General features: G+C 47.0%; 1 protein-coding gene across 1 annotated transcript in view; it reads left to right on the top strand.

Annotated features, from left to right (window-relative positions):
* MMP14 (matrix metallopeptidase 14) overlaps positions 1 to 22,042 on the top strand; it is a 46,498-nt gene extending 24,456 nt beyond the window's left edge. The window contains exons 12-19 of the mRNA XM_038126499.1: positions 311 to 372; positions 1,103 to 1,482; positions 4,005 to 4,166; positions 7,031 to 7,176; positions 10,407 to 10,545; positions 16,264 to 16,414; positions 20,128 to 20,240; positions 21,537 to 22,042. Coding sequence (XP_037982427.1) covers positions 311 to 372; positions 1,103 to 1,482; positions 4,005 to 4,166; positions 7,031 to 7,176; positions 10,407 to 10,545; positions 16,264 to 16,414; positions 20,128 to 20,240; positions 21,537 to 21,856 — 1,473 coding nt within the window. The 3' untranslated portion in view covers positions 21,857 to 22,042. The remainder of the gene's footprint in view (positions 1 to 310; positions 373 to 1,102; positions 1,483 to 4,004; positions 4,167 to 7,030; positions 7,177 to 10,406; positions 10,546 to 16,263; positions 16,415 to 20,127; positions 20,241 to 21,536) is intronic.
* The last annotated feature ends 322 nt before the right edge of the window (positions 22,043 to 22,364 follow it).

Raw genomic sequence — 22,364 nt, 5'->3', positions numbered from 1 at the left:
GGGGTTACCTGGGTCACAGCTGTGAGACACCTGGGCACACCTGGGCACACCTGGGCACACCTGGGGCACACCTGGGGTCACCTGTGACACACCTGGGCACACCTGGGCACACCTGAGACACACCTGGGCTCACCTGGGGTCATGTATGACACACCTGGGCACACCTGGGACACATGTGGGGACACACCTGGGCACACCTGTGACACACCTGGGGGCACCTGGGCACACCTGTGATACACCCGTGACACACCTGGGACACACCTGGGCACACCTGAGCCCACCTGTGCCCCCCCGTCCCCCCAGCATCCAGAACTACACCCCCAAGGTGGGCGAGGCCGCCACCTGGGCCGCCATCCGCCGCGCCTTCCAGGTGTGGGCGTCGGCACCTGGGCACACCTGGGGACACCTGGGGGTACCTGTGACACACCTGGGCACACCTGGGGACACCTGGGGGTACCTGTGACACACCTGGGGGCACCTGGGGTCACCTGGGACACACCTGGGGTTACCTGTGACACACCTGGGGACACCTGGGCACACCTGGGCACACCTGGGGACACCTGGGAACACCTGGGGACACCTGGGCACACCTGTGACACACCCATGACACACCTGGGCACACCTGGGACACATGTGGGGACACACCTGGGCACACCTGGGCACACCTGGGCACAGCTGTGACACACCTGGATACACCTGGGGTTACTTATGACACACCTGGTGTTACCTGGGACACATCTGGGGGCACCTGGGGTCACCTGTGACACACCTGGGGTCACCTGGGCACACCTGGGGTTACCTGGGACACACCTGTGACACACCTGGGGTCACCTGGGGCACACCTGGGGCACACCTGGACACACCTGGGCACACCTGAGCCACACCTGGGGGTACCTGTGACACACCTGGGGTCACCTGGGACACACCTGGGGCACACCTGGGCACACCTGGGGCACACCTGGGCACACCTGGGCACCCCTGGGACACATGTGGGGACACACCTGGGCACACCTGGGGACACCTGTGACACACCTGGGGGTACCTGTGACACACCTGTGACACACCTGGGGGTACCTGTGACACACCTGTGACACACCTGGGGCACACCTGGGCACACCTGGGCACACCTGAGCCACACCTGTGTCACACCTGTGCCCCCCCGTCCCCCCAGCATCCAGAACTACACCCCCAAGGTGGGCGAGGCCGCCACCTGGGCCGCCATCCGCCGCGCCTTCCAGGTGTGGGCGTCGGCGGCGCCGGCGCTGCGCTTCCGGGAGGTGCCGTACGGGCAGATCCGCGCCGGCGCCGCGCCCGGCGCCGACATCATGGTGCTGTTCGCCGAGGGCTTCCACGGCGACGCCACGCCCTTCGACGGCCCCGGCGGCTTCCTGGCGCACGCCTACTTCCCCGGGCCCCACATCGGCGGCGACACGCACTTCGACGGCGCCGAGCCCTGGACGCACCGCGGCGACGACCTGAGCGGTGAGCGGCGCGGCGCGGCGGCACACCTGGGGGTGGAAATGGGGGGAAATGGGGGGGAAAAGGTGAAAAAAGGGGGAAATTTGGGTGGAAAATGGGGATTTTGGGGGCACCTGGGGGGGAAAATGGGGGTAAATTGGGGAAAAAAAGGTGAAAAAACGGGGAAAAATTGGGGAAATTTGGGTTAAAAATGGGGATTTTGGGGCACCTGGGCACACCTTGGGGGGGGAAAATGGGGGTAAATTGGGGGGGAAATGGGGAAATTTGGGTTAAAAATGGGGGTTTGGGGGCACCTGGGGGGGAAAATGGGGGTAAATTGGGGGGAAAGGTGAAAAAAGGGGGAAATTTGGGTTAAAAACGGGGATTTTGGGGGCACCTGGGGGCACCTGGGGGGGAAAATGGGGGGAAAATGGGGGGGAAAACGGGGAAATTTGGGTGGAAAATGGGGATTTTGGGGGCACCTGGGGGGGGAAATGGGGGAAATTGGGGGGAAATTTGGGTTAAAAACGGGGATTTTGGGGGCACCTGGGGGCACCTGGGGGGGGGAAATGGGGGGAAAATGGGGAAATTTGGGTGAGAAATGGGGATTTTGGGGGCACCTGGGGGGGGCACCTGGGGGCACCTGGGGGAGAGTTTGACCTTCCAGGACATTGAAGGGTCTCCATTGAGCCAACTTTGACCTTTGACATCTTCCATTGACCCAACCTTGGCCATGAAGGGTCTCCATTGACCCAACCTTGGCCTTCCATTACCCAACCTTGACCTTCCAAGACCCAACGTTGACCATGAAGGGTCTCCATTGACCTAATGTTGACCATGAAGGGTCTCCATTGACCCAATGTTGACCATGAAGGGTCTCCATTGACCCAATGTTGACCATGAAGGGTCTCCATTGACCCAACGTTGACCTTGAAGGGTCTCCATTGAACCAACGTTGACCATGAAGGGTCTCCATTGACCCAACCTTGACCATGAAGGGTCTCCATTGACCCAATGTTGGCCATGAAGGGTCTCCATTGACCCAACCTTGGCCATGAAGGGTCTCCATTGACCTTCCATGACCATGAAGGGTCTCCATTGACCCAACCTTGACCATGAAGGGTCTCCACTGACCTTCCATGACCATGAAGGGTCTCCATTGACCCAATGTTGACCATGAAGGGTCTCCATTGACCCAACGTTGACCATGAAGGGTCTCCATTGACCCAACGTTGACCTTGAAGGGTCTCCATTGAACCAACGTTGACCTTGAAGGGTCTCCATTGACCCAATGTTGACCATGAAGGGTCTCCATTGACCCAACCTTGACCATGAAGGGTCTCCATTGACCCAATGTTGACCATGAAGGGTCTCCATTGACCCAACGTTGACCTTGAAGGGTCTCCATTGAACCAACGTTGACCATGAAGGGTCTCCATTGACCCAACCTTGACCATGAAGGGTCTCCATTGACCTTCCATGACCATGAAGGGTCTCCATTGACCCAACGTTGGCCATGAAGGGTCTCCATTGACCCAACCTTGGCCATGAAGGGTCTCCATTGACCCAATGTTGACCATGAAGGGTCTCCATTGACCCAACGTTGACCATGAAGGGTCTCCATTGACCCAACCTTGACCTTCCATGACCCAACCTTGACCATGAAGGGTCTCCATTGACCCAACCTTGGCCTTCCATGACCCAACGTTGACCATGAAGGGTCTCCATTGACCTTCCATGACCTTGAAGGGTCTCCATTGACCCAACGTTGACCTTCCATGACCCAACCTTGACCATGAAGGGTCTCCATTGACCCAACCTTGACCATGAAGGGTCTCCATTGACCCAACCTTGACCATGAAGGGTCTCCATTGACCTTCCATGACCTTGAAGGGTCTCCATTGACCCAACCTTGACCTTCCATGACCCAACGTTGACCATGAAGGGTCTCCATTGACCTTCCATGACCTTGAAGGGTCTCCATTGACCCAACCTTGACCTTCCATGACTCAACCTTGCCCATGAAGGGTCTCCATTGACCCAACCTTGACCATGAAGGGTCTCCATTGACCCAACCTTGACCATGAAGGGTCTCCATTGACCCAACCTTGGCCATGAAGGGTCTCCATTGACCCAACCTTGACCATGAAGGGTCTCCATTGACCCAACGTTGGCCATGAAGGGTCTCCATTGACCCAACGTTGACCTTCCATGACCCAACGTTGGCCATGAAGGGTCTCCATTGACCCAACCTTGGCCTTCCATGACCCAACGTTGACCATGAAGGGTCTCCATTGACCCAACGTTGACCTTCCATGACCCAACATTGACCATGAAGGGTCTCCATTGACCCAACCTTGACCATGAAGGGTCTCCATTGACCCAACCTTGGCCTTCCATGACCCAACGTTGACCATGAAGGGTCTCCACTGACCCAACGTTGACCCAACCTTGGCCATCAAGGGTCTCCATTGACCCAACGTTGACCATGAAGGGTCTCCATTGACCTTCCATGGCCTTGAAGGGTCTCCATTGGGTCCCGGCAGGGAACGACCTGTTCCTGGTGGCGGTGCACGAGCTGGGCCACGCCCTGGGCCTGGAACATTCCAGCGACCCCTCGGCCATCATGGCGCCCTTCTACCAGTGGATGGACACCGAGGCCTTCGAGCTGCCCGACGACGACCGGCGCGGCATCCAGCAGCTCTACGGTGCGGCCCGGCGGGAACCGGCACAACCGGGGAGGGGTCGGCAAAATCGGGGGGAAATTGGGAGGAAATGGGCAAATTCGGGGCGAAATCGGCAAATTTGGGGTGAAATCACGGAGAAATGGGTAAATTTGGGGTGGAATCGGCAAATTGGGGGCAAAATTGGCAATTTTGGGGTGAAATTGGCAATTTTGGGGTGAAATCGGCTAATTCAGGGTCAAAATCGGCAAATTTGGGGTGGAATTGCCAAATTTGGGGTGGAATTGGCAAATTTGGGGGGAAATCGGCAAATTTGGGGTGGAATCAACAGATTTGGGGCGAAACCGGCAAAATCGGGGAGCGATCGGCAAAATCGGGGGGAAATTGGGGGGAAATCGGCAAATTCGGGGTGAAATCAGCAAATTTTGGGGCGAAGTCGGCAAATTTGGGGAGAAATCGGGGAGGAATCGGCAAATTTGGGGAGAAATTGGCAAATTCGGGGTGGAATCGGCAAATTCGGGGAGAAATCAGGGAGGAATCGGCAAATTTGGGGTGGAGTCGGCAAATTTGGGGTGGAATCGGAAAATTCGGGGAGGAATCGGCAAAATTGGGGGGAATTTGGGGGAGAATCAGCAAATTTGGGGCAAAATCGGCAAATTTAGGGAGAAATCGGCAAGTTTGGGGAGAAATCGGCAAATTTGGGGAGCGATCGGCAAAATCGGAGGGAAATCGGCAAATTCGGGGTGGAATCGGCAAATTTGGGGTGGAATCAACAGATTTGGGGCAAAATCGGCAAAATCGGGGAGCGATCGGCAAAATTGGCAGGAAATTGGGGGGAAATCGGCAAATTCGGGGTGAAATCAGCAAATTTTGGGGCGAAGTCGGCAAATTTGGGGAGAAATCGGGGAGGAATCGGCAAATTTGGGGAGAAATTGGCAAATTCGGGGTGGAATCGGCAAATTCGGGGAGAAATCGGCAGATTTTGGGAGGAATCAGCAACTTTTGGGACAAATCAGGGAGGAATCGGCAAATTCGGGGTGAAATCGGCAAATTCGGGGTGGAACTGCCAAATTTGGGGTGGAATTGGCAAATTAGAGGTAGAATTGGCAAATTCAGGGCGAAATTGGCGAATTTGCGGTGAAATCGGCAAATTCAGGGCGGAATCGGCAAATTTGGGGTGAAATCGGCAAATTCGGGGAGAAATCGGCAAATTCGGGGAGAAATCAGGGAGAAATGGGCAAATTCGGGGTGGAATCGGCAAATTCGGGGAGAAATCGGCAGATTTTGGGAGGAATCAGCAACTTTTGGGACAAATCAGGGAGGAATCGGCAAATTAGGGGTGGAATCGGCAAATTTGGGGCGAAATCGGGAAATTTGGGGTGGAGTCGGCAAATTTGGGGTGTAATCGGCAAAATTGGGGGGAATTTGGGGGAGAATCAGCAAATTTGGGGCAAAATCGGCAAATTTGGGGAGGAATCGGCAAAATTGGGGGGAAATTGGCAAATTCGGGGTGGAATCGGCAAATTTGGGGTGGAATCAACAGATTTGGGGCGAAATCGGCAAAATCGGGGGGAAATTGGGGGGAAATCGGCAAATTCGGGGCGGGATTGGCAAATTCGGGGTGAAATCAAAAAATTTGGGGTGGAGATGGCAAATTTGGGGAATTTTTAGGGAATTTTTGGGGATTTTTGGGGGAATTTTTTTGGGAATTTGGGGAAATTATCTGGAGAATTTTTTGGGGAAATTTTGGGGAGTTTTTAGGGATTTTTTGGGGATTCTTTGGGGAATTTTTGGGGGGAATTTTGGGGGAATTTTGGAGAATTTTAAGGGAATGTTTTGCAAGTTTTTTGGGAATTTTTGGGAATTTTTGGAGAATTTTTGTGAATTTTTTGTGGAATTTTTAGGGAATTTTTTGGTGAATTTTTTTTAATTTTGGGGGAATTTTGGGGGAATTTTGGGGAAATTATCTGGAGAATTTTTTGGGGAATTTTTGGGGATTTTTGGGGGAAATTTTGGAGAATTTTTAGGGAATGTTCTGCAAATTTGTTGGGAATTTTTTGAGAATTTTTGCAGAATTTTTTGTGGAATTTTTGTGAATTTTTGGGGAAATTTTGGGGAATTTTTGGGTTAATTTTTTTGGAATTTTTAGGGAATATTTGGGGCATTTTTTGTGAAGTTTTTGGGAATTTTTTTTTAATTTTTGGGGAATTTTGGGGGAATTTTTGAGAAGATTTTTTATAGTTTTCAGGAATTTCTTGGGAAATTTTGTGGATTTTTTGGGAAATTTTGGGGAATTTTTGGGGGAATTTTTAGGAAATTTTTGGGAAATTTTACATAATTTTTATGGAATTTTTGGAGAATTTTTGTGGATTTTTTGGGAAATTTTGGAGAATTTTTTTGGGAATTTTTTTGGAATTTTGGGGGAATTTTTTTCAAATTTTAAAATAATTTTTTGGGCATTTCTTGGGATTTTTTGTGGATTTTTGGGGAATTTTTGGATAATTTTTGTGGATTTTTTTTGGAATTTTTAGGGAATATTTGAGGCATTTTTGGTGAAGTTTTTGGGAATATTTTTTGCGAACTTTTTTGGGAATTTTTTGGGCACTTTTGGTGAAGTTTTTGGGAATTATGGGGGATTTTTGGGGAATTTTTGGGAAATTTTAAAATAATTTTTTTAGGAATTTCTTGGGAATTTTGTGGATTTTTTTTGGAAATTTTGGAGAACTTTTTTGGGAATTTTTTGGGGAATTTTGGGGGGATTTTGGGGAAATTTTTGAATATTTTTTTGGGAATTTCTTGGGAATTTTTGTGGATTTTTTGGGGGAAATTTTGGGGAAATTTTTGGGAATTTTCCGGGAATTTTTGTTGGGAATTCTTTCGTTCTCCAGGCTCCTCCTCCGACCCCTCCCCCCGCCCCTCCCCCACCCCGCGGTCTCCGCCCCTCCCCCCCCCGGGCCCCCCCTACGGGCCCCGGATCTGCGACGGCGACTTCGACACGGTGGCCATGCTCCGCGGCGAGATGTTCGTCTTCAAGGTGGGAACTCCGGCAATTTCGGCAATTTGGGGAATTTCGGGAATTTTGGGAATTTTTTGGGAATTTTTTGGGAATTTTTGGTTTGGTTTTCTTTTATTTTTGGGGTTTTTTTTTGCGATTTTTTTTGGTATTTTTGGAAATTTTTGGTGACCTTCCAGGACCTTGTTGAGGGCGTGGTTAAGGGCAGGGAGTTCAGGAATTTTTCGGGAATTTTTGGGAATTTTTGGTTTGGTTTTCTTTTATTTTTGGGGGGATTTTTTGCAATTTTTTGGATTTTTTTGTTTTTTTTGATGACCTTCCAGGACCTTGTTGGGGGCGTGGCTTTGGGCAGGGAGTCCAGGGATTTTTCGGGAATTTTTTGGGACATTTTTGGGAATTTTTGGGGAATGTTGGGAATTTTTTAGGATTTTTTTTGGGTTTTTAAAGCACTTTTTGCTTTGTTTTGCTTTGTTTGTGACCTTCCAGGACCTTGCTGGGGGCGTGGTTTTGGGCAGGGAGTCCAGGAATTTTTTGGGAATTTTTGGGGATTTTTTGGGAATTTTTGGTTTGGTTTTCTTTTATTTTTGGGGTTTTTTGCGATTTTTTTGGACTTTTTTTGGTTTTTTGGTGACCTTCCAGGACCGTGTTGGGGGCGTGGTTTTGGGCAGGGAGTCCAGGAATTTTTTGGGAATTTTTTGGAATTTTTGGTTTGGTTTTCTTTTATTTTTTGGGTTTTTTTTGCGATTTTTTGGATTTTTTGGGGGTTTTTTGGTGACCTTCCAGGACCTTGTTGGGGGCGTGGTTTTGGGCAGGGAGTCCAGGAATTTTTTGGGAATTTTTTGGAATTTTTGGTTTGGCTTTCTTTTATTTTTTGGGGTTTTTTTGCGATTTTTTGGCATTTTTGGATTTTTTTTTTTGACCTTCCAGGACCGTGTTGGGGGCGTGGTTTTGGGCAGGGAGTTCGGGAATTTCTTGGGAATTTTTTGGGAATGTTTGGGAATTTTTGGTTTGGTTTTCTTTTATTTTTGGGGGTTTTTTTGCGATTTTTTGGATTTTTTGGGTTTTTTGTGACCTTCCAGGACCTTGTTGGGGGCGTGGTTTTGGGCAGGGAGTCCAGGAATTTTTTGGGAATTTTTGGGAATTTTTGGTTTGGTTTCCTTTTATTTTTTGGGGTTTTTTTTGCGATTTTTTGGATTTTTTTTGGTTTTTTGTGACCTTCCAGGACCGTGTTGGGGGCGTGGTTTTGGGCAGGGAGTTCAGGGATTTTTTGGGAATTTTTTTGGGAATTTTTGGGAATTTTTGATTTGCTTTTATTTTATTTTTTGGGGTTTTTTTACTAATTTTTTGGGATATATTTTGATTTTTTTTGTGACCTTCCAGGACCTTGTTGGGGGCGTGGTTTTGGCCAGGGAGTTCAGGGTTTTTCGGGAATATTTTATGGAATTTTTGGGAATTTTGGGGCATTTTTGGGACTTTTTCGGGAATTTTTGGGAATTTTTTTTTGTACCAATTTAACCCAATTTTAGGTGGATTTTGGGCCAAATTTTGGGCCAATTTCAGCCAATTTTGGGCCAAATTTTGGGCCAATTTCAGCCAATTTTGGGCCAATTTTTCATCCCAATTTCAGCCACTTTTATCTTGATTTTGAGGCAATTTTGGACCAATTTTGGGCCAATTTTTTGCGGCAATTTCAGCCAATTTTGGGCCAATTTTTCATCCCAATTTTCGTCCAATTTTTGGGCAAATTTTGAGGCAATTTCAGTCAATTTTGGGGCAATTTTAGGGCAATGTTTGGTCCAATTGAACCCAATTTTGGGCCAATTTTGGGCCAATTTTTGGTCCAATTTCAGCCAATTTTGCAGCAATTTTTGGGGTAATTTCCGCCAATTTTGGGCCAATTTTTTGGGCCAATTTCAGCCAATTTTGGGCCAATTTTTCATCCCAATTTCAGCCAATTTTATCTTGATTTTGAGGCAATTTTGGACCAATTTTGGGCCAAGCTTTTGGGGCAATTTCAGCCAATTTTGAGGCAATTTTTCATCCCAATTTTCATCCAATTTTTGGGCAAATTTTGGGCCAATTTCAGTCAATTTTGGGGCAATTTTAAGGCAATTTTTGGTCCAATTGAACCCAATTTTGGGGCAATTTTGGGCCAATTTTTGGTCCAATTTCAGCCAATTTTGCAGCAATTTTTGGGGCAATTTCCGCCAATTTTGGGGCAATTTTTGGTCCAATTTCATCCAATTTTGGGCCAATTTTTCGTCCCAATTTCAGCCAATTTTATCTTCATTTTGAGGCAATTTTGGGCAATTTTTTTGGGGCAATTTCCGCCAATTTTGAGGCAATTTTGGGCCAATTTTTGGTCCAATTTCAGCCAGTTTTGCAGCAATTTTTGGGGTAATTTCATCCAATTTTGGGGCAATTTTGGGGCAATTTTTGGGGTAATTTCCGCCAATTTTGGGGCAATTTTTTGGGGCAATTTCATCCAATTTTGGGGCAAATTTTCATCCCAATTTCAGCCAATTTTATCTTGATTTTGACGCAATTTTGGGGCAATTTTGGGCCCATTTGGGGCCAAATTTTTGGTCCAATTTCAGCCGATTTTGGGCCAATTTTGGGCCAATTTTTTGGGGCAATTTCATCCAATTTTGGGCCAAATTTTTCATCCCAATTTTCGTCCAATTTTTGGGCAAATTTTGAGGCAATTTCAGTCAATTTTGGGGGAATTTTGGGGCAATTTTTGGTCCAATTGAACCCAATTTTGGGGCAATTTTGGGCCAATTTTTGGGGTAATTTCAGCCAATTTTGGGACAATTTTTGGGGCAATTTTGGGCCAATTTTTCATCCCAATTTCAGCCAATTTTATCTTGATTTTGAGGCAATTTTGGGCCATTTTTTTGGGGTCATTTCCGCCAATTTTGGGGCAATTTTTTGGGGCAATTTCCGCCAATTTTGGGCCAATTTTTTGGGGCAATTTCAGCCAATTTTGGGGCAATTTTTTGGGGCAATTTGAGCCAATTTTGGGCCAATTTTTGGTCCAATTTCACCCAATTTTGAGCCAATTTTTTGGGGCAATTTCAGCCAATTTTGGGCCAATTTTGGGCCAATTTCCAGCTGATTTTGCACTGATTTCCTCCATTTTTTCCCTGTTTTCCGCCATTTTTCCCCATTTTTTCCCATTTTTTCCCCGTTTTTCCCCGTTTTTCCCCGTTTTTCCCCCAAAGTGACCCCGTATTTCGGTTTCCCCCCAGGAGCGCTGGTTCTGGCGCGTGCGGGGCGGCCGCGTGATGCCGGGCTACCCGCTGCCCATCGGCCACTTCTGGGCCGGGCTCCCGGCCGGCATCGACGCCGCCTACGAGAGGAGCGACGGCAAATTCGTCTTCTTCAAAGGTGCCGCGCCCTTTGGGGGTTTATTGGGGTTTATTGGGGTTTAATTGGGGTTTTATATGGATTTAATTGGCTTTTATTGGGATTTATGGGGATTTAATTGCATTTTATTGGGGTTTATTGGGATTTATTGCGATTTATTGGGGTTTTATTGGGGTTTATTGGGATTTATTGGGGTTTAATTGGAATTTAATTGGATTTAATTGGGATTTATTGGGGTTTTATTGGGGTTTATTGAGATTTATTGGGATTTATTGGGGTTTTATTGGGATTTATTGGGGTTTGATTGGGTTTTATTGGGGTTTATTGAGATTTATTGGGATTTATTGGGGTTTTATTGGGGTTTATTGGGGTTTAATTGGGATTTATTGGAGTTTTATTGGGATTTATTGGGGTTTAATTGGGATTTGATTGGATTTAATTGGGATTTATTGGGGTTTTATTGGGGTTTATTGGGGTTTATTGAGATTTATTGGGATTTATTGGGGTTTTATTGGGGTTAATTGGGATTTATTGGGATTTATTGGGGTTTTATTGGGGTTTATTGGGGTTTAATTGGGATTTATTGGGATTTATTTGGTTTTATTGGGGTTTATTGGGGTTTAATTGGGATTTATTGGGGTTTAATTGGAATTTAATTGGATATAATTGGGATTTATTGGGGTTTTATTGGGGTTTATTGGGGTTTATTGGGATTTATTGGGATTTATTGGGGTTTTATTGGGGTTTAATTGGGATTTATTGGGATTTATTGGGGTTTAATTGGGATTTATTGGGATTTATTGGGGTTTTATTGGGATTTATTGGGATTTATTGGGGTTTTATTGGGGTTTATTGGGATTTATTGGGGTTTATTGGGATTTATTGGGATTTATTGGGGTTTTATTGGGGTTTATTGGGGTTTAATTGGGATTTATTGGGATTTATTGGGGTTTAATTGGGCTTTATTGGGGTTCTATTGGGATTTATTGGGGTTTATTGGGATTTATTGGGATTTATTGGGTTTTATTTGGGTTTAATTGGATTTAATTCAATTTATTTCGGATTTTATTGGGGTTTAATTGGGATTTATTGGGCTTTCATTGTGGTTTAATTGGATTTAACTCATTTTTATTGGGGTTTAATTGGATTTTATTCACTTTTATTGGGGTTTATTGGGGTTAATTGGGGTTTTTTGTGCTACGAGAGGAGCGACGGCAAATTCGTCTTCTTCAAAGGTGCCGCGCCCTTTTGGGCTTTATTGGGGTTTATTGGGGTTTAATTGGGGTTTTATATGGATTTAATTGGGTTTTATTGGGATTTATGGGGATTTAATTGCATTTTATTGGGATTTATTGGGATTTATTGGGGTTTATTGGGATTTATTGGGGTTTATTGGGATTTATTGGGGTTTAATTGGATTTATTTGGGTTATATTATTATTTATTGGGGTTTTATTGGGGTTTTATTGGAGTTTATTGGGACTTATTGGGGTTTAATTGGATTTTAATTGGATTTTATTGGGGTTTCATTCAGATTTATTGGGATTTATTGGGGTTTTATTGGGATTTATTGGGGTTTATTGGGGTTTAATTGTAGATTTAATTGGATTTAATTGGGGTTTTATTTGATTTATTGGCGTTTTATTAAGATTTATTGGGATTTATTGGCATTTCTTGGGGTTTTATTTGGATTTATTGGGGTTTGATTGGGATTTATTGGCTTTTAATTTTGATTTAATTGGATTTAATGCAATTTTATTGGGACTTATTGGGGTTTATTGGGTTTTATTGGGGTTTAATTGCATTTTATTCCATTTCATCGGGATTTATTGGGATTTAATTGGGATTTAATTGGGGTTTATTGGGATTTAATTGGGGTTTATTGGGGTTTAATTGGGATTTATGGGGATTTAATTGGATTTTATTGGGGTTTAATTGGATTTTATTGGGGTTTAATTGGATTTTATTGGGGTTTTATTGGGATTTAATTGGATTTAATTGGGATTTATTGGGGTTTACTGGGATTTAATTGGATTTTATTGGGATTTATTGGGATTTATTTGGGTTTATTGGGGTTTTATTAGGATTTTTTGGGGTTTTATTGGGATTTAATTGGATTTAATTGGGATTTATTGAGGTTTAATTGGGATTTCATTGGATTCAATTGGGGTTTTATTGGATTTTATTGGGGTTTAATTGGATTTTATTGGGGTTTTATTGGGATTTATTGGGGTTTTATTGGGATTTATTGGGATTTATTGGATTTTATTCCATTTCATCGGGGTTTAATTTGGATTTAATTGGATTTAATTGGGGTTTTATTGGGATTTATTGGAGCTTATTGGGATTTGATTGGGATTTATTGTGGTTTTATTGGGATTTATTGGGATTTATTGGGATTTGATTGGGATTTATTGGGTTTTAATTTTGATTTAGTTGGATTTAAGGCAATTTAATTGGGATTTATTGGGGCTTAATTGGGGTTTATTGGGTTTTATTGGGGTTTAATTGCATTTTATTCCATTTCATCGGGATTTATTGGGATTTAATTGGGATTTAATTGGGGTTTATTGGAGTTTATTGGGATTTATTAAGATTTATTGGGATTTATTGGGATTTATTGGGATTTATTGGGGTTTTATTGGGATTTATTGGGGTTTAATTGGATTTTATTCCATTTCATCGGGATTTATTGGGGTTTTATTGGGATTTATTGGGGTTTTATTGGGATTTCTTGGGATTTTGGGTGAATTTTTGGGTGAACTTCAGGGACTGAATTTTGGGCAATTTTAGCTGAATTTCGGGGTGAATTTCAGTTAAATTTTGGGTCATTTCGAGGTGATTTTGGGGTGAATTTGGGGCTGAATTTTGGGCAAATTGGGGCTGAATTTTGGGGGATTTGGGGCTGAATTTTGGGTAAATTCGAGGCTGAATTTTGGGTAAATTTGGGGTGAATTTTGGGCAATTTGGAACCGAATTTTGGGCAATTTGGGGCTGAATTTTGGGTAAATTTGGGGCTGGATTTTGGGTGATTTTGGGTGATTTTTTTGTAATTTTGGGGCTGAATTTTGGGGTTATTCTGGGTGAATTTTGGGCAATTTGGGGCTGAATTTTGGGTAAATTGAGGCTGAATTTTGGGTAACTTTGGGGCTGAATTTTGGGTAAATTTGGGGCTGAATTTTGGGCGATTTTGGGCTGAATTTTGAGCAATTTTGGGCTTAATTTTTGGAAATTTTGGGGCTGAATTTTGGGCGATTTGGGCCAAATTTTGGGCTGAATTTCAGCTAAATTTTGGGTCATTTCGTGGTGATTTTGGGGTGAATTTGGGGCTGAATTTTGGGTAATTTTAGCTGAATTTTGGGCTGAATTTCAGCTACATTTTGGGTCATTTCGAGGTGATTTCGGGGCAAATTTGGGGCTGAATTTTGGGCGATTTGGGGGTGAATTTTGGATAATTTTGGGGCTGAATTTTGGGGTAAATTTGGGGTGGAATTTTGGGCGATTTTGGGCTGAATTTTGGGCAATTTTGGGCTGAATTTTTGGGAATTTTGGGGCTGAATTTTGGGGAATTTTAAGGCTGAATTTTGGGTGATTTTGGGCTGAATTTTGGGGGATTTGGGGCTGAATTTTGAGTGATTTGAGGCTGAATTTTGGGCGATTTGGGGCTGAATTTTGGGTGAATTTAGCTGAATTTTGGGGTGAATTTTAGCTAAATTTTGGATCATTTCTAGGTGATTTTGGGGCGGAATTTGGGGCTGAATTTTGGGTAATTTTAGCTGAATTTCGGGCTGAATTTCAGCTAAATTTTGGGTCATTTTTAGCTGATTTCGGGGTCAATCTGTGCTGAATTTTGGGGCAATTTTGCCCAAATTTTGGGGCACTCCTGCCCGATTTCGGGGTGAACCTGGGCCAATCCCCGCCCGGTTTTTTTTGTGGTTTTGCCTGATTTTGGCCGTTTTCTGCCGCTCCAGGCTCCCGGCACTGGGTGTTCAACGAGGGGGGAATTGGGCCCAATTTTGGTTAATTTTGGGCTGAATTTTGTGTGATTTTGGGTGAACTTTTGGGTCATTTCAGGGTGAATTTTTGGGCAATTTTGGGTGAATTTTTGGGGTTATTCTGGGTGAATTTTGGGTGAATTTTGGGCAAATCTTGGGCTGCTTTTTTTTTGCATTTCTGGATTAATTTGGGGCTGAATTTGGGGTATTTGGGACCGAATTTTGGGTAAATTTGGGGCTGAATTTCGGGGTGAATTTCAGCTAAATTTTGGGTCATTTTGAGGTGATTTCAGGGTGAATTTGGGGCTGAATTTTGGGTAATTTTGGGACCGAATTTTGGTTAATTTGGGGCTGAATTTCGGGGTGAATTTCAGCTAAATTTTGGGTAAATTTGAGGCTGAATTTTGAGGAATTTGGAGCTGAATTTTGGGTAAATTTGGGACCGAAATTTGGGTGATTTGGGGCTGAATTTTGGGTAAATTTGTGGCTGAATTTTGGGCGATTTGGGGCTGAATTTTGGGCTGAATTTCAGCTAAATTTTGGGTCATTTCGAGGTGATTTCGGGGCAAATTTGGGGCTGAATTTTGGGCGATTTTGGGTGAATTTTTGGGGTTATTCTGGGTGAATTTTGGGCAATTTTGGGCTGAATTTTGGGGTAGATTTGTGGCTGAATTTTGGGCGATTTGGGGCTGAATTTTGGGTGAATTTTAGCTAAATTTTGGATCATTTCTAGGTGATTTTGGGGCGGAATTTGGGGCTGAATTTTGGGTAATTTTAGCTGAATTTCGGGCTGAATTTCAGCTAAATTTTGGGTCATTTTTAGCTGATTTCGGGGTCAATCTGTGCTGAATTTTGGGGCAATTTTGCCCAAATTTTGGGGCACTCCTGCCCGATTTTGGGGTGAACCTGGGCCAATCCCCGCCCGTTGTTTTTTTGTGGTTTTGCCTGATTTTGGCCGTTTTCTGCCGCTCCAGGCTCCCGGCACTGGGTGTTCGACGAGGGGGGAATTGGGCCCAATTTTGGTTAATTTTGGGCTGAATTTTGGGTGATTTTGGGTGAACTTTTGGGTCATTTCAGGGTGAATTTTTGGGCCATTTTGGGTGAATTTTGGGTGAATTTGGGGCTGAATTTGGGGTATTTGGGACCGAATTTTGGGTAAATTTGGGGCTGAATTTCGGGGTGAATTTCAGCTAAATTTTGGGTCATTTTGAGGTGATTTCGGGGTGAATTTGGGGCTGAATTTTGGGTAATTTTGGGACCGAATTTTGGTTAATTTGGGGCTGAATTTCGGGTAAATTTGGGGCTGAATTTTGGGTAAATTTGAGGCTGAATTTTGAGGAATTCGGAGCTGAATTTTGGGTAAATTTGGGACCGAAATTTGGGTGATTTGGGGCTGAATTTTGGGTAAATTTGTGGCTGAATTTTGGGCGATTTGGGGCTGAATTTTGGGTGAATTTAGCTGAATTTTGGGGTGAATTTTAGCTAAATTTTGGGTCATTTTGAGGTGATTTTGGGGCGGAATTTGGGGCTGAATTTTGGGTAATTTTATCTGAATTTTGGGCTGAATTGCAGCTAAATTTTGTGTCATTTTTAGCTGATTTCGGGGTCAATTTGGGCTGAATTTTGGGGCAATTTTTCCCAAATTTTGGGGCACTCCTGCCCGATTTCGGGGCGAACCTGGGCCAATCCCCGCCCGGTTTTTTTTGGTGTTTTTCCCTGATTTTGGCCGTTTTCTGCCGCTCCAGGCTCCCGGCACTGGGTGTTCGACGAGGGCGTCCTGGCCCCCGGCTACCCCCGGCCCCTGGCCGAGCTGGGCCGGGGGGTCCCGAGTGACCGCCTGGACGCCGCCCTGCTCTGGCTGCCCAGCGGCCACACCTACCTCTTCCGGGGCGACAAGTGCGTCTGGAACCTTCCGCGACCTTCCGGGACCTCGCGGGAATTTCTGGGATTTTTCTGGGATTTTTTCCTGGCCTTTTTCTGCACCTTCCAGGACCTGTCTGGGCTCTTTCTGGGCTTTTTTGGGCGCTCTCAGGACCTTCCTGCACCTTCCAGGACCTTCTCTGAACCTTCCAGGACCTTCCAGAACCTTCTGGGACTTCTTGGGAATTTCTGGGATTTTTTCTGGGCTTTTTAAGCACCTTCCAGGACCTGTCTGGCCTCTTTCTGGGCTTTTTTGGGAGCTCTTAGGACCTTTCTGCACCTTCCAGGATCTTCTCTGAATCTTTCAGGACCTTGTAGAACCTTCCAGAACCTTCCGGGACCTCGCGGGAATTTCCGGGATTTTTTTGGGATTTTTTTCTTGGCTTGTTATGCACCTCCCAGGACCTTTCTGGGCTATTTCTGGGCTCTTTTGAGACCTTTCTGCACCTTCCAGGACCTTTCTGGGATTTTTTGGGACCTCTCAGAACCTTTCTGCACCTTCCAGGATCTTCTCTGAATCTTTCAGGACCTTCCGGAACCTTCCGGGACCTCTCGGGAATTTCCGGGATTTTTTTTTCCTGGGCTTTTTCTGCACCTTCCAGGACCTGTCTGGGCTCTTTCTGGGCTTTTTTTGGACCTTTCTGCACCTTCCAGGACCTTCTCTGAACCTTCCAGAACCTTCCGGGACCTTCCGGGACCTGTCGGGAATTTCTGGGATTTTTTGGGGGATTTTTTTTCTGGGCTTGTTATGCACCTTTCAGGACCTGTCTGGCCTCTTTCTGGGCTTTTTGGGGACCTCTCAGGACGTTTCTGCATCTTTCAGGACCTTCTCTGAACCTTCCAGGACCTTCTGGAACATTCTGGAACCTTCCGGGACCTCTCGGGAATTTCTGGGATTTTTTGGGGATTTTTTCCTGGGTTTTTTTATGCACCTTCCAGGACCTGTCTGGGGCTCTTTTCTGGCACATTTCTGGCCTTTTTGGGACCTTCCAGGACCTTTTTTTCACCTTCCAGGACCTTACACGACCTTTTGGGAATTTCTGGGAATTTTTGGGAGTTTTTTTTTTTGCTCCACAATTTTGGGGCTTTTTCTGCACCTTCCAGGACCTGTCTGGGCTCTTTCTGGGCTTTTTTGGGACTTTCTGGGGCTCTTCTGCACCTTCCAGGACCTTTCTGCACCTTCCAGGACCTTTCCGCGCCTTCCGGGACCTTCCAGAAATTTCTGGGAATTTTTGGGATTTTTTAAAAAAATTTTTTTCTGGAATTTCGGGGCTTTTTCTGAACCTTCCAGGACCTTTTTTAACCAAAATCCCCCAAAATTTTCCCAAATCCCCCCCAAAATCCTCCCCAAATTCTCCCAAAAAATCCCCAAAATTCCCAGAATTCTCCCCAAATCCCCCTCAAATTCTGAAATTCACCCCAACTCCTCCATTTTCCCCAAATTTGTTCCCAAAATTCCCCCCCAAACCCCCCAAAACACCCAAATTTCCCCCAAAATTTCCCCAATTTCCCCCCAAAATCCCTCAACTCCCCCAAACCCCAGGAATTTTTACCAAAACCCCCCGAAATTCCTCCAAATTTTACGAATTTCCCCCCAAAATCCTCCTGAAATCCCCCAAAATCCCTCAAATTCCCCCCAAAATTGCCCAAATTCTCCCAACCCCCCCAAATTTTACCAAAAATTCCCCCCAAATTTCCCCCCAAATCCCCTCAAAAACCCAAATTTCTCCCAATTCCCAAATTCCTCCCAAATTCCCCCCAAAACCCCCCAGATTTTCCCAAAATCCCCCAAAATCCCCTCAAAAGCCCGAAATTCCTCCCAAACCCTCCCCAAATTCCCAAATTTTACCAAAATCTCCCCCAAATTCCACCCCAAATCCCCCCAAAATCCCCTCAAAACCCCCAAATTCCTCCCAAACTTCCAAACTTTTACCACACCCCCCCAAATTCCCCCAAAATTCCCCCAAAATCCCCCAAATTCCTCCCAAAATACCCAAATTTTCCCCAACCCCCCTCCAAAACCCCCCAATTTTTCCCCAAAACCCCCAAATTCCTCCCAAAATTCCCAAATTTTACCCAAATCTCCCCCGAATTTTCCCCAAACCCCCCAATTTTTACCAAAACCCCCCAAATTTTCCCCAAAGTTCCGAAATTTTACCCAAATATCCCCCGAATTTTCCCCAAAACCCCCCAAGTTTTCCCAAAATCCCCTCAAAACCCCAAAATTCCTCCCAAAATTCCCAAATTTTACCAAAATCCCCCCTGGATTCCACCCAAAATCCCCCCCAAACCCCCCAAAATTTCTCAAAATCCCCCAAATTCCCTCCCAAATTTCCCCAAATTCATCCCAACTCCCCCCAAATTTTCCTAAAATCCCCCGAATTTTCCCAAATTCCCCCCAAAACCCCCAAATTCCTCCAAAATTTCCCAAATTCCCCCAAAATCCACCCCAAAATCCCCTCAAAACCCCCAAATTCCTCCCAAAATTCCCAAAGTTTCCCCAACCTCCCTCCAAATTCCACCCCAAATTTTCCCCAAAACCCCCAAATTCCACCCAAAACCCCCCAATTTTCCCCCAAAATCCCCAAATTCCTCCCAAAATTCCCAATTTTTCCCCAAATCTCCCCCAAATTTTCCCCAAAACCCCCAAATTTTACCAAAATCCCCCCTGGATTCCACCCAAAATCCCCCTCAAACCCCACAAATTTTCCCAAAACCCCCCAAATTTTCCCCAAAATTCCCAAATTTGACCAAAATGTCCCCAGAATTTTTCCCAAAACCCCCAAATTTTCCCAAAATCTCCCAAATTTTTCCCCAAATCCCCCCAAAATTCCCCCAAAACCCCCAAATTCCTCCCAAAATTCCCAAATTTTCCCCAAATCTCCCCCGAATTTTCCCCAAACCCCCCAATTTTTACCAAAACCCCCCAAATTTTCCCCAAACCCCCCCAAATTTTCCCAAAATCCCCTCAAAACCCCCAAATTCCTCCAAAAATTCCCAAATTTTCCCCAAATCTCCCCCGAATTTTTCCCAAAACCCCCCAAAGTTTCCCCAAAACCCCCAAATTTCCCCCAAAATTCCCAAATTTTACCAAAATCCATCCTAAATTCCCCCAAAATCACCCCAAACCCCCCCAAATTTTCCTAAAAGCACCCAAATTTTCCCAAAATCCCCTCAAAATCCCCCAAATTCTCCCCAAATTCCCAAATTTTACCCAAATCTCGCCCGAATTTTCCCCAAAAGCCCCAAATTTTCCCAAAATCCCCCCTAAATTCCCCCCAAATCCCCCCAAGTCCCCAAATTTTACCAAAATCCCCCCCAAATCCCCCCCAAACCCCCCGAATTTTCCCCAAATCCCCCAAATTTTCCCAAAACCCCCCAAATTTTCCCCAAAATTCCCAAATTTGACCAAAATCCCCCCAAAATTCCCCCCAATTCCCCCCAAAGGCCCCATAAATTTTCCCAAGACCCCCCGAATTTTCCCCAAAACCCCCAAATTTTCCCAAACCCCCCCAAATTTTCCCCGAATTTCCCAAATTTTCCCAAAATCTCCCAGGAATTTTCCCCAAAACCACTCAAATTTTCCCGAAATCCCCCAAATTCCTCCCAAAATCCCCAAATTTTCCCAAAACCCCCGAATTCCCCCCAAAAATCCCCCCCGAATCCCAGCGGCTCCCCTCCCCCCCCAGGTACTACCGCTTCAACGAGGCCCTGGGCGCCGTGGACCCCGAGTACCCCAAGAGCATCGAGGTCTGGGGGGTCCCCCCGAGCCCCCGCGGAGCCTTCATGGGCCCCGACGACGGTGAGACCCCAAAACCGCCCGGATTCGCCCCAAAAATCCCCGAGACGCCCCCGGAATCGGCCCCGGTTTGGGGATTTTGGGGCTCTTTTGGGGGGATTGGGTCCTCCCGGCCGGCAGGGGGCGCTGTGCGGGGCGGCGGGGGGGCGGGGCTTGGGGTGGACACGCCCCCTTGGGGCCGCCCAGTTCAAACCAGTGACCCCAGAGCCCCTCCCAGTATAAACCAGTGACCCCAGAGCCCCTCCCAGTATAAACCAGTGACCCCAGAGCCCCTCCCAGTATAAACCAGTGACCCCAGAGCCCCTCCCAGTATAAACCAGTGACCCCAAATCCCTTCCCAGTCCCTCCCAGTAACCCCAAACTCCATCCCAGTACAAACCAGTAACCTCCAACCCCAAACCAGTACAAACCAGTTCATCCCAGTCCATTCCAGTAACCCCAAATCCCCTCCCAGTCCATCCCAGTCCCTCCCAGTCCATCCCAGTCCCTCCCAGTTTGCTCCCAGTCCCTCCCAGTTTATCCCAGCTCATCCCAGTCCATCCCAGTTCCCTCCCAGTCCATCCCAGTTTGATCCCAGTCTCTCCCAGTTTGATCCCAGTCCGTCCCAGTCCCTCCCAGTCCCATCCCAGTTTATCCCAGTTTGATCCCAGTCCCTCCCAGTTTATCCCAGTTTGCTCCCAGTTTATCCCAGTTTATCCCAGTCCCTCCCAGTTTGATCCCAGTCCGTCCCAGTCCCTCCCAGTCCCATCCCAGTATATCCCAGTTTATCCCAGTCCCTCCCAGTTTACCCCAGTTTGCTCCCAGTTTATCCCAGTTTATCCCAGTCCCTCCCAGTTTATCCCAGTCCATCCCAGTTTACCCCAGTTTGCTCCCAGTTTATCCCAGTTTATCCCAGTCCCTCCCAGTTTGATCCCAGTCCCTCCCAGTCCCTCCCAGTATATCCCAGTATATCCCAGTTTATCCCAGTGCCTCCCAGTTTACCCCAGTTTGCTCCCAGTCCCTCCCAGTTTATCCCAGTTTGCTCCCAGTGTATCCCAGTTTATCCCAGTTTGATCCCAGTCCCTCCCAGTTTATCCCAGTTTGCTCCCAGTCCCTCCCAGTTTACCCCAGTTTGCTCCCAGTCCCTCCCAGTTTGCTCCCAGTCCCTCCCAGTCCCTCCCAGTCCCTCCCAGTCCCTCCCAGTATATCCCAGTCCCTCCCAGTCCATCCCAGTCCCTCCCAGTTCATCCCAGTCCCTCCCAGTCCCTCCCAGTCCATCCCAGTTCATCCCAGTTCATCCCAGTACCCGTTTCCCCGCAGCCTTCACCTATTTCTACCGCTCCCACCTGTACTGGAAGTTCGATAACTCCGCCCTCCGGGTCCTCCCTGGCTACCCCAAGTCGGCGCTCCGCGATTGGCTGGGCTGCCCGGGCGAGGCCCCGCCCACGGCCGCACCTGGCGCAGGTGACACCGAGGTCATCGTCATCGCCGTGGGGGCGGGGCCGGGCGCGCTGGCGGCGCCGCTGGCGCTGCTGGGCGTGGCCGCCGCCGTGGGGGGCGGGGCCCTGTTCTGGCGGCGCCGGGGCGGGGCCCACGCCCACCTGCGCAGGTGCCAGAGGTCGCTGCTGCCCAGGGTGTAGCCACGCCCACCCGGAGTGGGACACGCCCCCTTGGCATGGAGGAACCCACGGGCTCGCCTGGACACGCCCCTCACTCACATGGCCACGCCCACTCACCTGGACACACCCCCAGGCTCACCTGGACACGCCCCTGACTCACCTGGACACGCCCCTGACTCACCTGGACATGCCCCTCACTCACCTGGACACACCCCTGATTCACCTGGACACGCCCCTGACTCACCTGGACACGCCCTTGATTCACCTGGACACGCCCCTGACTCACCTGGACACGCCCCTCACTCACCTGGACATGCCCCATTCAGCTGGACACGCCCCTCGCTCACCTGGACACGCCCCTGATTCACCTGGACACGCCCCTGACTCACCTGGCCACGCCCACTAGGCATGGACGAACCCACAGAGTCACCGGGACACGCCCCTCACTCACCTGGACATGCCCAGAGTCACCTGGACACGCCCCTCACTCACCTGGACACAACCACTTTACATGGACACGCCCCCAGAC

This window comes from Motacilla alba, unplaced genomic scaffold (genome assembly GCF_015832195.1).
Source record: "Motacilla alba alba isolate MOTALB_02 unplaced genomic scaffold, Motacilla_alba_V1.0_pri HiC_scaffold_35, whole genome shotgun sequence".
NCBI classification, from domain to species: domain Eukaryota; kingdom Metazoa; phylum Chordata; class Aves; order Passeriformes; family Motacillidae; genus Motacilla; species Motacilla alba.
Note: the sequence above shows the minus strand (reverse complement) of the source record. Positions and strands in the feature narration are given on the sequence as shown.